This window comes from Chlorocebus sabaeus, chromosome 17 (assembly GCF_047675955.1).
Source record: "Chlorocebus sabaeus isolate Y175 chromosome 17, mChlSab1.0.hap1, whole genome shotgun sequence".
NCBI classification, from domain to species: Eukaryota; Metazoa; Chordata; class Mammalia; order Primates; family Cercopithecidae; genus Chlorocebus; species Chlorocebus sabaeus.
In genome coordinates, this window is record NC_132920.1 from 11176458 (window position 1) to 11192311 (window position 15854).

A 15854-nucleotide genomic window follows, 5' to 3' on the forward strand; every position below is an offset into this window, starting at 1 on the left:
TATTGGGCAAGAGAGGGAGCCAAGAAGGCAAGGGAATGTTAGGTGAAGCTGAGAAATCAGAAACTGTAGAAGAATGCACCTCAGATTGGGTGAAGCCACTATTGGAGGGCAAGGAGAGATGCTGGATGGTTTCCTTTTCCCCAGTTGAGCTCGTATGTGACATGAACACCTGGGTTCTTCTTAACCACAAGCCAGAAACATGTGGGGGAGTGTTTTGGAAAAGAAGAACCAAAACAAGCCCTGCTTTTTACCTTGACATCAGAAGGAACATACGCTTGCTTTAGTTCTGGGGATGTGTGATAGGCTCGTTCATGAGAAGCTGTGTGCCAGAGGCCATGGCCCCACTGGGTCTTTTTCTGTTGCTTATTGGAAGAATTAGGTCTGAAGAGGGAAGTGATTGACAAACAGAAGCTGGACTCAGGCAGAACTGGATCTAAATCCCGGTTCTACCACTCTCAAGCTATGAGAACCAAGGTTCCATTCTAAGCCTATTTTCTCATAAGTAAAATAGAAATTATACTTCCCTCATAGGCTATATGAGTATTAAATGAGATCAAGTACATAAAGTACCTGGCATAAAGCCATAATAAGCCTTAGCTATTGTTATTGTAGTCACCTAGGCTATATAGATTTTACCTTTCGACTTTGACTTCCAGAAATCATGAACTAGGTAATTGAATTAACCATCTTGCTGAAGACAATTTAGAAAAATGAAGAAAAGCTAGAAAAGATCTTCTTAATAGTGTCAAGAGTTAAAGGATAATAACTAGGTCAAACTTTGGGAGAAGAATTAATAGACGTTAGATTGCTTTTCCTTGGGGGCATGTGCTAATTTTTGCTGATCTGAAACAGGTGCCCGGGAGACTGTGTTGGGTTTTCTACAGCTGCTTTGGGTAAGGGGGAACATTGAACTATAGGGCTCACCAAAGTAGGGACCCCAAACCACCCCCGACTTTGGGTTGGAACCCTAAGGACCGTATCCAAAATAAGGATTAACTGGAAGTAAACCCACCCTTGCACAGGCTGAAGACATCAGGGTTGCCAGAACATCTCAAAGCATGGAATCAGATGTATGCTTGCCTATGAGACTGGCAGAAGGAAAGAAAATTCTCTCTGGAGGCAGAAAACATCTTTATAGGCTTCACGTTATTTCTACAAATGTATTAAAAATGCAATGTCCCACATACAATCAAAGATAAACAGGAATTCAGGGGACAAGACAAGAGGAACAAGAAAAGCAACAGTCAATTCTTGCTTTCTAATGCGATAAGAATGTTATGTATGTCTTAGTAATCACAGATCTCAAGGCTGTTTCCTTTCAAAATGTTTTATGATCAAATCATGGGAGAAAACATTAATCATGTTTTAATCATTCCTAAATTTAAGTCAGATAGAAAGAAATTAATCTTTAGGAATGTATAGTGCTCAAAGTGAGATCTAAGAGGCCATGAGAATTTCAAACCAAAGCAGCAAATGGTAAGAGACAGTGGTCCTTGATGATCATCTGTAGAGTTCTTTGGGTTACTGTTTTCTGCTATTCATATCAGTATTGGCATTATTATGGTTATCACCAGAGCAGCTCAAGATACACCAATGGGAAACCCTAGGAGAAAATGTGTTTTTCCAAGTCTAGGAGATAAAGATATTTATCTAAGAGAAAGATGGCAAGGCTTCAAACTCAGGACACTTTATTAAAATGCTCGTCAGATGAGATCTTTTCAGTGGAGGTTCACAAGCTGGGTTTGTTTAGAGGATCTCGCCAAGAAGTAGGACACTTGCCTATCTCTCTGGAATGCCTAGAAACAAAGCATTTTCTATCAAGAAAACTTCTGCTCACATTGTGTCACTTGTTCAAGGTCTCAGCAAGTCTCCTTGGGGGCACTTCTTTCCTTGGGCATCCACTTCACCTCCTTAATGCAGAGCTGGCTAGGTGCCTGGGATAGGGGCAGAGCAGTGGCAGCAAAGGCCATGTGGTCAGGAGAACTTCAACTTCTCAGCTGCGTGCTGCTAACTCAATGGAGCACTAAGGAAAGTTGGAAGGGAGCAGACGGCTGTCACTCACAAAGGCCAATCCTTCTCCCCACAGCAATCCTCATATCCACCATGTTTTGCTATGTTTCCTTCTGATGCCAGCCCTATGGGTCACCCACTTACTTATCATGACTTCTTATCACTCCCCTCCCAACACTGCCTTGTTTTAACTATTTCCCTCCTTCCATGTGCTTCCAGCAACCCTAAGTAAGAACAAAGCAGTAAAAAAATCAAGCAGAAAAATCCTAGTCTTTGAAAGGAAGAATTGGGTGGAGTGGATGAGAGACAGAGAGATGGGATGGAGAGGAGACTGGGTAACTTCGCTAGTTGATCATGCTCTAGTGACTTATTATTATTTATACTTCTACATTATCTATCTATCTGTGTCTATCTTTGTATGCATCAAAAATTTAAAAATTATAAAAATATATACATTTTGTCATTTTAACAAGATTTTAAAAAACAATAAGAAATAGTACTTGAAAGGTTTTCTTCTAAGAGAATGATGGAACACAGACCTGTTCTAGAGTCTATGTCCCATGATTCTCTAAGTCTCTACAATCCAAAGCAACATTACAAATAGCCTGAATTGTGCAATTGTTTGCCTCCAATATAGATAATGCCTTGATTATTGGCCAGTGGAGTTTACCCATGAATTTAGTAGAGCAGTAATGTGTGGAATCAGCTTCTTGTGTCCTTCCCTAAGGCCTAGTCAGGAGCTAGGTAACCCAAGAGGTGCTCAGGAAATAACAATGGGTAATTGGTGAGAAGTTAAAAAGTGTCCATATGCCATAATGATTACAGATTTATAACCTCACCATTCATAGTACCTACGATTCTCTGAATTTAAAAGTATGTTTTACTGATTAACAGCCATGTATTTGCACTTTTCTTGGCATATGTGTGAAGTAAAATTTGACTGCTTCCTGTCTATCTCTAATTCCTTCCCAGCCCCTGATTTATTTATATTATCTCTCTTTGTGTTTCATGAATTAACAAGAGTGTTTAGCTTTCCAAAACTGCCTGTTGGAAAGGACTTCTTTCACTTAAATGCCCTTGAAAAGCATTAACAGAGCTACCACAGTATTTATTAGACTTTATAATAACCTCTTTGTCTTAAATGAACTATTTGATCCCTTCCCTTTAAAGAAAACCCGAGGAAAAGAAACATTACCATTATCACTGCCTGCCCATAAGAACTGGGATCCAGTTTTCAGAAACTGTACATCTTCAGTGGTTTGCCTGATTAAAATCCAAGAGTACTGGTTGCTTTTCTATGACCAGAGGAAAAGCCACATGTTGCCTACCCTGGATTTATTAATTCTCTGTAAATTTGTTCTGCCCAGCTTGGGTGTAGCAGTGAGCTCATTTATTTACTTGCATAGCAACAATATAATGAAAACTGAGTCTGGCCTTAAAAATACACCCTCGTAAGCCGTGTCCGTGGTTAACCCTTCCAAATGCTTCCCTTGTGCTCATGAAGTTTTTTTCCTGTGTATTTTGGGGAGGTGATTTACTTTCTTTCGAAGTCGTTCTGATGCCTGATTTTATGCCAGAACCAAACCTTTTGCTAGCCACATCTAAATCACAGCCAGCTTCTTTCCCCAGCGAGGAAAAAGTCACCACTGGAAGCTCAGAAGTGGAGCAGTGGCGCTCTTGGGTCACTTTCATTTGACACAGCATTGGGCAGCAAACCCGCTCAATGGAAACAGTGCCCCGATTGTTAAGCCCCTAGCATGTCTCCCCTGCTGCTTTCAGGAAGCTTTTTGTGTAGCAAGTGCTAAAGCAATATTTAGTTATAGAGTGACCAAGCACCAGTGAGCAGCTAGGAGCATTTAACATGAAAGAACACGACGGGAAATGACGTCTGGGTTTCACAAGTGGTTGAGGTCTTTCTCAGAACAATGCCAAATACAAGCCTGTGACAAGCTGGATACAGCAAAGCCATTTTTTTTTTTTTCTGTCTCATGGACTGAAATGTTCTTTGAATGAAAACTGTAAAAAAGCAAAGGTATTTTGGCTCTTCTGATGTCCAAATAAATTCAACAGGACACTGAGCACTACATCTACACTGGGAAATGGATTTTAGAGAGATGCCCACAGACTGCCCTAAGGGGAATGGGACTACGGAGAGGAGGTGAGAGATGAGAATTTTGGGATCCAAATGCCGATTGGTATCATTTCCTCCTAAATAGGAGAACTCGCATGGTTTTGCTGGAAGAAGAGAGGCAGTAGCTGATGAGGCCAACCACTCACGAGGCAGAACTCGGTGCCTGCTCTGAAGGTGGTTGTCATGTCCAGAGACACCAGGCCTAAAATGTCTTCTGCAAAATCCAATAGGATTAAGTAGGGGAAAATGGGCAGAAAACAATGAGTTCCAGGATGAAGTGCTTTCTTAGCTCTTGGTAACAAAACAGGGATGAGAGTGCTCCTTAGTGGGGAACTCTGGAAGTTTTTTTGGGTACAAGACCTGGGTCTGTCAAAGACTGATTCTCACTGGCTCAGCAAACTCCAGCCCCTGCCTCCTTGTGTCCCTGCCCTCTCCTGCTGGCTTTTGACACAGCTCTGTCTTCCAAAGTGCACTGTGGTTCTGGATGGGATGGTGGGCTGGATCCTAAAGGAAGAGTGGGAAAAATCTGCAAAACCTTAAGGGTCAAGTTGAAATTTATAATCAATGCTTGAGTATCTTTTCTTTTAAAAAAAAAAAAAAAAGACTCTTGATGTCAGGCCATTTTTATTAAACTGTTAAAGTGATTCTGAGAAAGAATCAGATAAGGATATCTGCATCATAAAATTTTAGCAAAGATCATTAGAGATAATCGAGCGTCACTTGCCATTTCACAGTTGAGGGAACTCAAGTGGAGTTAGTTACTCAGGCTATTAATGACAGAGAAGTGAAGGAGACCGTTGGTTAGCTGGGCCAGCAGTGCAGCAGTATACCTTTCTCAATGCCCTGCGGCCTACACTAGCAATACATGTTAGACATTTTCCAGAAATCTACTACTTTTCTAATTTCACAAGTAAATTCTCTTTAAAAAATTTACTTCCTTATATGACAGCCACAACTTGAAAACTGGGTAACTTGTGTTTTGGGAGGTGCCCCCACCTGGTTAAATGAAGTTACCCATTTGGAGGAATTTGAAGTCATTTGGAAAGACAGTCTTAGACCAGGCGTGGTGGCTCACGCCTATAATCCCAACACTTTGGGAGGCCGACATGGGTAGATCACGAGGTCAGGAGTTCGAGACCAGCCTGGCCAACGTGGTGAAACTTCATCTCTCATAAAAATACAAAAATTAGCCAGGCATGGTGGTGCACATCCATAGTCCCAGCTACTCGGGAGGCTAAGGCAAGAGAATCACTTGAACCCAGGAGGTGGAGGTTGTGGTGAGCCAAGATTGCGCCACTGCACTCCAGCCTGGGCAACAGAGTGAGGCTCTGTCTCAAAAAGAAAAAAAAAGAAAAAAAAAAAAAAAGAAAAGACAGTCTTTCCACGTGGCAGAGAAAGCCAACATAGCAACGTTCTCAGTGGTACTGGAGTCTAGACATCACCCTAGTGACCTGCTCGGGACTCCTGGATCAGCCCACTCTGAAGCTGCCCACTACAGCTGGGTGGGAGGAACTTCCATGCTCCTTAATTCAGATTCCCTCAGCATTGAGGCTACTCCCTGGACCTGAGGTGGGAGCCCTGGGCAGCAACTTTAATTCATCCTGCCAACAGGGTATGACTTAGCACCCAAATTGCTAATGAGGTGTCCAAATACGCCCTCTTCTTTAAGGGCCTGGCAACATCATCCTTCAGCCGGGATGTAAAAATCATTAGCATTGGAGTCAGACAGACGTGGGCTCAAATATCAATCCTCTCACTGGAGGCAGCAAGTTAACTTCAGCAAGTGAATTTCCTTCTCAGACCTCAGTTCCCTCCTCTGAACAGTGAACGCTGTGAGGTGCACCGCACGAGGCTATGGAGAGGATCAGGTGGCAGTACCTCTCTAGGATCCCTGATATGGAGCCAAGGCTTGAGCTGCCTTGGGGTCACCCCCACTCTGGTTCTAAAACTATCTTGCAAAATGAGACAGAAGCATGGGGTAATGACACCAGTGAAGGCTGCACATTCAGTTGGTGGTGACTTTGAAAACAAAAACTCTTCCAATAAATAACTGGTTTAAGTGTGCCATGCTTTAAGAAAACCAAGTATTACAAAAATTAATCAAATAAATTAGAGGTGATTGTGGCATTGCTAAAGGCTTCTTTGCTTCAAAAAACTGATATACTATGGGATCCCTTTAAAGAGAGGACTCCTTGGTACTCTTCAAATGTTACTGGAGTTACATCCCACTTTTTTTTTTTTTTTTTTTTTTTTTTTTTGAGAAGGAGTTTTGCTCTTGCTGCCCAGGCTGGAGTGCAATGGCGTGATCTCAGCTCACTGCAACCTCTGCCTCCCAGGTACAAGAGATTCTCCTGTCTCATCTTCCCAAGTAACTTGGATTAACAGGCATGCACCACCATGCCCGGCTAATTTTTTTATATTTAGTGGAGACGGGGTTTCATGATATTGGTCAGGCTGGTTGCGAACTCCTGACCTCGGGTGATCCACCCACCTTGGCCTTCCAAAGTGCTGGAATTACAGGCATGCGCCACCGCGCCCGGCCTACATCCGACTTTTGAGGAACACACATTGTCCTATGTGAGTGGCACTGACACACTTTAAACAGGAGCAGCACGTCTCTCTAGAAGTTATCTTGACAATGTTTAAGGCACAGTTAGAATGAAGTGCTTTTGATTGCTGACAGTTTCTAGTTCTTCATTTTGCAGGATATATTCAAGCAAGTCTTTTTTTAAAGATTTGTACAACCAGGCCTGGCGCGGTGGCTCATGTCTGTAATCCCAGCACTTTGGGAGGCCGACGTGGGCAGATCACCTGAGGTCAGGAGTTCAAGACCAGCCTGACCAATATGATGAAACCCCATCTCCACTAAAAATACAAAAATTAGCCAGCATGGTGGTGGGCACCTGTAATCCCAGCTACTCAGGAGGCTAAGACAGGAGAATCACTTGAACCCGGGAGGCAGAAGTTGCAGTGAGCCGAGATTGCACCATTGCACTCCAGCCTGGACAACAAGAGTGAAACTTTGTCTCAAAAAAAAGATGTGTTCAACCAATATTGTTTGTTTTATCATGAAATTAAATAAATAAATTTATTCGGTTCTCTCCCTCTCTCACAAATACAGTGTTCTCCTACTTAGCCAGATGTCATATTAAAGCAGTCTCTTACCTCTTCACTCTGATAAGCACAGTCACTTAGCATGAAATCATTGAAAAAGGAGGGTTAACCTCTGTTTGCTTTGGTGTGGGTTTATAAGAAGTTACTAATGCACTCTTAGAAATATGCATTATCTATAAACTTTAGAACGAAGTGCAACTGAGTTTGAAGGCTTTGGCACTGGCCAAACAAAAAGGACCTTTGTTAATTTTTAAGGAGAGGTGTTACAGTTTGCTCATTGCTTTGGCTTTGGTGACTTGTCTGAGAAAAGATACTTCTCATTTTCAAAGTGAGCTCATAAAGTCCTGCCCTTCAAGTGCTGAATGACCTCCAGTTTTGTGTAGTATTAAAATGTATCTTGAAACTTCAGGGGTGACATTTAAATGGCAAGTCCAGTTCTCTGCATAGCCCCAAAAACCATGTATCGAGGCAAACAATTCATTTAAATTAGGATTATCTTTATGTAGAAACGTACAATTCTGGAACATAGTTGTATTTTATTGATTTATAAATGAAGAAACTGAAGTACCCTCTGCCCTAGAAGTATTTTTTGGGTGTGTATGTATTTTGTGTGTGTATAGGCAGGGAATAGGAGAAAGTGAGGTGAAGTCAGAGTTTAACTTTTCTGGAAGCTTTCATTTCCTCTAAACCTATTTTTTGCTTGTTGTTAGACAAGTCATGCTGCTAATATATAGTACTTAGTTGGCTAGTATCTGAGTGTCGCTCTGGGCAACCAGATTTCACAATGCCTCAAATTCCAATAAGGGAAGTCCTTGTTCCTTAGCCAACAGCTTATGGGTGTCTGCGTGTGTGTGTGTGTGTATGTGTATGTACGTGTATGTGTGTAATTTGTGATGACTCAGTGTCTAGGAAGGTACAAACATTGTAGCTAATCTATTTCTGTTTCTTACATTACCTTTCAGGAATGAGCCTGGAAGACCTGGCTAAAACCTTTGAATCATTTCCTACCAACATTTGGCTGTGACCCATTTTGGAAGGTAGAAAATGGTCCTTAAAGATGATGTCATAGGATCTTGGTAAATCTGAATATCACTTGAGTTTTCCAAGTGCCACCTCAAAGCAATACTTACCCCAGTCTAGACCATCACACGCATTGCTATGGCAGACCATTCCATTTTTAAGGAGGCCTTGAGATCAGTGAAATATACAACATATTCTGGGACCATAGAGAAGGGAGAAACTTCTGGGTTGCAGAGAGGAAGCTTCATGAAGGGGATGAACCTTGGAGTGGGTTTTAAAGAATGGATAGGAATTCACTGGGAGAATAGACAGGAAAGGCATTCTAGGTAAATCATAACATATGGAAAGGAAGTTCTGCTCCTCAGAGGAAAAAGTCAGGCCGGGCACAGTGGCTTATGCCTATTAATCCCAGCACTCTGGGAACCTGAAGCAGGCATATCACTTGAGGCCAGGAGTTCAAGAACAGCCTGGCCAACGTGGCAAAACCCCATCTCTACTAAAAGCGCAAAAATTAGCCAGGCTTGTAGCGCATGCCTGTAGTCCCAGCTACTGGGCAGGCTGAGGCATGAGAATCACTTGAACCCAGGAGCCGGAAGTTGCAGTAAGCCAAAATGGCGCCACCGCACTTCAGCCTGGGTGACAGAGCGAGACCCTGATTAAAAAAAAAAAAGGCTAGTTTTCCTCCTTAGGTGACCACAGAAGAGTTAACTAATCTCGTCTAAATTGGGCAAAATGCACAGAAGTTAAACTCTCAGATAAACCCAACTTTATATCACTCATGCTTTGCTTCAAGATACTCATTTATTGTGTATGAATAATTACGCTTAGAGTACACAGGCAGTGACATTCTGAAAGGTCCTTCAGCGAGGGAAGTGACTGTATATAATCTGACACCTCTCATACCAGATGGTAATGAGCTGGACCATGGGATTGGAGCAGCAGCGTGTGAGGGTGGATGTGTGATAAGATCAGAACCACCTTTCAGTTAATTAAAGGTTAACTCTAATTTAACACTTTGATTCTCGCTTCCACCTTGTTCATTGGTTCACTGGGCTGCTATCTGTGGGCTGATGCTCTACTAAGTGCTTAGCCTATAAGCAGTCAGGAGGCAGCCATGGCCCCTGCGTTGATGGAACTTGTAATTTAGCCCCAAACTGATCTTCAGAAAGAGGTACAACAAATAGTTCCAGCAGTTAGAATAAAAGCGACACATCCAAAGAATAATCAGAGAAGCACACATAATTTCCCTTGCAGACCAACCGTGAAATGAATGAGCTCAGGTGACAATTTCACTGATCTTTGAAGCAGAGAAATGAGACGATTTTAGATCTTTTTAGGCTTTTGGTTTTGAACATTTGTAGGTTTCATTTACCCCAAACCATAATCCCAGATTAAGTAGAACTTTTGCTGTTGAAAATTGGAAACTTTTTTCTTCTTTTTTAATTCAGCTTTTCAAATTATTCGACTATGAGTAACTCATTTAATTTAGGATTGCCTATGGGTTCTTGGCAATCACGATGCATATTTAGAAATCTTTGCAAAGTGAGAAAAATATAACCTACATATTGTTTTCTAATATGATGAAATAGTTATGAGCCCTAAATAAAACAATTAATGGGGTAGACATGATATGGTTTCCTAGACATTGGCCTAAATGTTTATTAATTTCTGTTTTGCAGTTTTTGTGTTTCATATTTTGGAGCCAAAAGATCTTTTATTCAGCTCTCAAACATTCTTATAGGCACTGGGCATGTTGCCTACAATGCCTAATGGATAAAACGGCCCTGTGCACAAAACCCAGAGTGAAAACGACCAATGAAATTAAGTAAAGGTGTCAACGTATATGGTTTTCAGATAACTTGGAGAGTTTTTTTTCCACCCTTTGCAGAATTCTTGTAGAACCAAAGAGAAAGCCACACACTCAAAAAGCACAGCATATGTGTTAGCAAGAAAGCACTTGTACCTTCGGTGTGTAGTAAGAAACACAACAGGGCTGATGTAGTAGAAAATAAACTCTGAGAAAGGAAACGCAAGGTGAGGGGAATGCATTCTTTTAAGTCCCTGCCATGCTAAGCACTGAGTCAGGGATTTTCTATGTATACTTCCATTTAATTCTCATGACAGCCCTATGAAGTAGTTAGGATCGTTCCCATAAAACAGATGAAGAAACCAAGGCCGGTAACTTACCAAAGGATATACAGCTATGGAGAAACAACCCGGCATCAGCTGAACCCTGAAGGCCTTACTCTCTCCACAGTTCTCATACTGTCTGCTTGTTTCCTGAAAGGGTGGGGATTTTATGACATATTTCTTTCTCTAAATGCTGATTTAATAAGTGATGAATGTCAGTTAGTGTGGAGGGGATAAAAGAGGGTGGGTAGAGGTTGGACTTCCAAGAGAGCAAAGTTGAAGTGATAGAAGGCAGAATTCACTGTCTCTTTTGTTTGTTTGTTTGTTTGTTTGTTTTTTCCTTAAGTGATTCATTAGTAGAACAAAACAGTGCTGGATAAAACTTCCCACAGTCTGTAGCAATATCAAGGGAATTTTGAACTATGGAAAGTCCCAAATCATAATCAGATTGGAACATGTCCCAGCTCCTTCATGGTCCCTTTACAGTGTTTCTCGAGATCTAGTCCTAGGCCACCACCCCAAAATTATGCCAGGAGCTCAATAAGATGCAGATTCCTGGGCCCCAAACCAGACCTACTGGATTAGCTTCTCTGAGGGAAAGACCTGGGAATCTTCATTTAAACTCACTGTCCCTACCTCTGGGGTGATTCTATGCCCATTAACATTTTTAAACCCCACCCCGGTGGTTCAGAATAAGATTCCACTGCCTCCTCATTTTCTTATTCAAGAGCTTTTAAAGACCGTAGCTTAAACTATCAAGCATATCTAGTTTTGGGCTCACCATTATCTTACAGATGAAAAATTTAAAGAGAAAATGAGCAAATTGCTTCATTAAGCAAGTCAGTAAAACTGCTAAAATGCAAACTCAGAAAAATGAATAAGCCACGCCTGATCCCCAGTGCGCTGGGATTATCGCTTAGGGCCTAGGCTTAAGTCATTAGAACGATTCCCACCCACTGAGAATATCCTATACCCAGGAAGATGTTGACAGATGTTTTTTAAAGCAGTTGCAATTGCCAGGAAGGCTAAAATCACCTCCTAGCAGATAAGCCATCTCCACTATGAAAGAAAGGAAGGAATGGAGGAAAGGAGGAAAGAAGGAAGAGGGAAGGAGGGAAGGAGGGCGGGGGGGGGGGGGAGAGAGAGAGAGAGAGAAGAGAAGTGCGGAAGAGAGTGAAAAGAAAGGAAGAGGCTACCACACTCCCACGGGTGTGAACCACTGGTCTAGAGTACATGGAGAGAGGCAGCCTAGAGACCCAGGATCAGGATACTGTGGAGAAGCCCTTGGTATTTGGCAGGGAAGGTGCCAGGGCCACCCTCTTGCCCTCCCCATCCTGGCCATGTCACTACCCCAGACCCTGACTGTGCGATGCTTCAGGCATGACCTACTCTTCAGCCCTGGCTGCAACTCTTGGAAGGGCTGGCACAGGGCATTTTCAGAAGCTGATTTCCTCCTGCAGGACTCATCTACCTTTTGCTAAACAGAAAATGTTCTACTGAGTGTAGACTTAAAAAAAGTAAAACAAAACATGGAATGTGAGTGCCTGAGGGTCACCCCAGCACCCAAGCCCTTTGACATCAATCCAAGGGAAGATGAGTCCAAATTTCTGCCCTCTGGAAGGACAGGGAGCCATGGGGGAAGCCTGTAGGGCAGTCCCAGCAGATGCAAGGGGAAGAAGTCTGAAGGCTTAGGCTTCTCCCACTTGGAGCTGAAAAGGTTGGGTCTAAAAAGGAAAACACGCTACGTTCCTGCCAAAGTCAACCGTGATGAAAGTTTAGAGCCCACCACCTCTCCGCCAAGCATTTCCTGTTCTGGCCTCCCCATCTGCCTCACTGGCTCAGATGTGGGAGAGCTATTTTTAAGGTGCAAACAACCAGTACTAAGAATGAGAGAAGTTATTTATTTATAGTTACACCTTTCAACTGTTTTTTTCCCCTCTGGAGATAGAGGCCAGGTTTCGTTTTCCCTTTGAATCTACAATTCCCAGGACAAGGAAGACTGAAAAGCCACAGGTCAGTTTATCACCTCTAGGCAGGCATCATTGTCATGGGCAGTACAAGTCTAAAAGCTGTGCACCACCCTTGAGGAATCCCTCTTAAGGAACATACACTCAGCTCATGCCACATGTGTGCTCTTGAGAAGGATTTTGTAAAACATGCTTTTTATATAAAAGGTGATTCAAAAATGCATTAGTGCTTTTGTTGTTTAAAGGAATCCACCCTCACAGTCAGGGTCTGGGGTGGTGACATGGCCAGGATGGGGAGGGCAGGAGGGTGACCCTGGCACATCCCCTGCCAAACACCAAGGGCTTTCGGCACTATCCTGATCCTGGGTCTCTAGGCTGCCTCTCTCCATGTACCCAAAAATGCATTAGTGCTTTCGTTGTTTAAAGGAATCCTTTGTTTTTTCAACCGAGGATTCTAATAGCATCAAATAGATACTCCCTAATTTACAGAGGTTTGTAAAATCAAACTTCATATTAGATTTACTTGGGACAGGGCAGATCTATAGCTAGTGTTCTAAGGGTCAACAAGCTCTTTCTGGTTATGTAATTGCATCTTTCCTCTTGTAATTCAGGGATATCTTCTTATCCAGTTAAATTGGTTCATTCCTAATACCAAACCTTGCAGGACCCATTGGAATTTGCCAGTAAATGAAAGAGGAAATCCCTCCCTTGTGATGTTCACATAAGCATCATCTTGGTTGTGGATATTACCCCGATCAGTCCACTGACATTATTTTCCTGATAGCACATGTCCCCACCTAACATTCTCTTGGTTGCTTCTGTCTCCCCCACGGCAATGTAAGTATCACCAGGGCTTTGTTTATCTTTAATTAATCACTGTATCACAAGCATCAAAAATATATTAGATGTTCAACATTCGTTGTTCAATTAGTGAATTTCTATTCACTAATTGAACAATGCTAAAGTGTTTTGGGATTATACGGGGTGTCGCAGAGCCCCCCCACCACTGTATTTTTAAATTAATTTCTTCTTAAATATCCAAGTTCCACTGTTTTCACCCACTGCCTCAGGCATTATTATAAGAATGACTTGAAGGACAGGAGGATGGCTTCATTCCAATTCCACTAGTATCTATGCATTTTAAATGAGTCAAACTAAGCTGACAACTCTACAGAATGAGTTGGTCAGCATGACCTACTCCCAGTTTCCTCACTCTCACTACTTTGGGTGGGTTCCTTGTTCAGCCAGGCCACCGAGGTCATGATTCAGCTTTTGGCCAAGGGAGGATCCTTGTTGCATCATCAGGCTTGTACGAGATTTGGTGTCTGTTCCACTCCATGAAGAAACAGAAAAGATAGGAAACTATTTGAGCACAGAATGAAGGCTTAGAAGCTAATGTATGAGAAAGATGGAAAGAAACAGTTTAACAACCCATGTAACCCAGGATGACACAGGAACTTAGGAGGGCTGGAAATCAACCATACTCAGCACGTGGTAGTTCAAAGAGGTTTTGCTGAATAGTGGATGAATGGCAAAATCATGCATACATGATACCTGAGCTAAGGTATTGGTTATATCTACTTCTTGGCAGCTTCAAGTTATTATTTTGGGAACATTTCCAAATGCTCCAAGTGCAATGGGAAAAAAAAATAAGTAGGAACAAAGATTTAGTTAGTCACTTACTCACCTTTTTACCCACGTGGGGCCCACTGGTTCCCCCAATGCTTCTCTGCACTGATGGTGGCACCTGATATACCTCTTGTTCTTGGGTGCCATGGCCAGTGGGGACTTGGTAAATTCCCTGATTTTGGTAGGAAGGTGGCACTTGGTAGATGGTGTCTCGGGGAGCAGCCTGTGGGTTTGGCACTTGATAGAGCTTCTGTTGGCCAAAGGTCTGCTGCATCAGTCCAGAGGCAGGCTGGTCGTGACTGGAGGTGGTCTCCTGCACAGGACCAATCAGAAGCTTCACCCGGTTGCCTGGGACAATGCCTTGTCGACCATGTAAGGAGCACAGCCACCATCCTTCCAGTCCCCCTGTGTTCTGCTCTATGACGGTCAGGATGTCTCCCTTGCGAAAGGCCAGTTCCTCGGCACACTCTGGGACATTGTCATATAAGGCCCTTGCCATAAGATTCTAGGAAAGAAGGAAGAGAAGGAAACCGTGTTAGAATATTGGGTCGATCCCTTTAGCACCTAAGGCCTGTGCTCTTATGGAAAGGCACACTTCCTGGAAAGAGAGAAGCATAAATCTGAACAATAGACTATAAGGAGAAAAACAGATGGTGCAGACAAAAGACAGATACATACACACTGCATCTGCCACCGGTGACATCAGACTGCCTCCTTGGAAAACTCAAAACACCAGAAGAGTTCTTTCCTCTAGCAGGAGATGCCATGCCAAGGAATTATGAGTAGCACTGTTACAGAGTTAGAGCATGGTTCACTATACAAAATGTTTTTCTTCCTTTTTTAAAGTGAGCTTAAGGAAAAAAAAAAATCCCAAGATATTCAGATGTACAACAATGAACATTTCTCAATATTATTCTATACTGGAGGTGAAAAGAGTAAAAGAAAAATCCCAAATAACACAGTACAAATAGCATTTATATTTGGAGTTGAAAAATCAACAGAAGTCCACATATATATGCCTTGGCAGGGCTTAGAAATTCTTGTTCTCAGATGACAGGAGCCTCGGATCCAGAGAGAATCCATAAGCAAGGCCTATAGACCTGCCATCAAGCATGGAGCACAGGCCGGCAGTCTTCTACATCTCCAGCTTTGACAACGAATTTATTAACACGTAGGATGATGCCAACTCCTCTCTTTCGGTCTTTTATGCATACCTTTCCTGAGGGCCCCTCCTCGCCCTCCCCTTTCGTCACCTACTTCTTGAATCTCGCCATTCACATTGGAAAAGCTGTGCCTTCCCTTTCATGGGTCCAACACACTCTCCGTCTTTGTATGAAGGCCTGTCTGGCACATTCAGTACTAAGCAGACAGCCAAAGTAGGCATTCAGCAGAGAGTGGGCAGGCGGTACGTGCTGACATTCTTGGAGGCCTTTCAAAGGCTGGGAAGATTTCATTTCTTGGCGTTAGTAAAGTTTCCCAGCACACGGGCAGCCATTCCCGCATGCCTGCCCCCTTCCCAGAGCACAGAGAAGTCGGGGACGTTGTTGATTCAGCACAAGCCCTCAGAACACTAAAAGTGATCTCTAGTGCTTTGTTAAGATGTTTGGATGCACTTAATGTCATTGAGGTGGGGCTCATTTATGGAAGAAGGGATTGCGGATTGGATGGGGCAGGTTCGTGACTTTATTTCATACCATGACATATTCGTGGGATTTTCGGCTGAGGTTGTCTGGACTTTTGCCCTCTGTTTTCTTCTCTAGCGACGTGGACTTGATCATTCAGCCTCGAGCTTTTCATTTCTTTGAGGCTGACTTGCACCACTCACGTCCCCCTGTGCCAGCCCCATTGCCACG

General features: G+C 42.9%; 1 protein-coding gene across 2 annotated transcripts in view; it reads right to left on the bottom strand.

The window, feature by feature from the left end:
- NEDD9 (neural precursor cell expressed, developmentally down-regulated 9) overlaps positions 1-15854 on the bottom strand; it is a 200780-nt gene that overhangs the window by 15235 nt on the left and 169691 nt on the right. For both annotated transcript variants that reach the window (XM_007973688.3, XM_007973687.3), the window contains one exon: positions 14060-14506. In XM_007973688.3, the coding sequence (XP_007971879.3) occupies positions 14060-14506 (447 nt within the window). The remainder of the gene's footprint in view (positions 1-14059; positions 14507-15854) is intronic.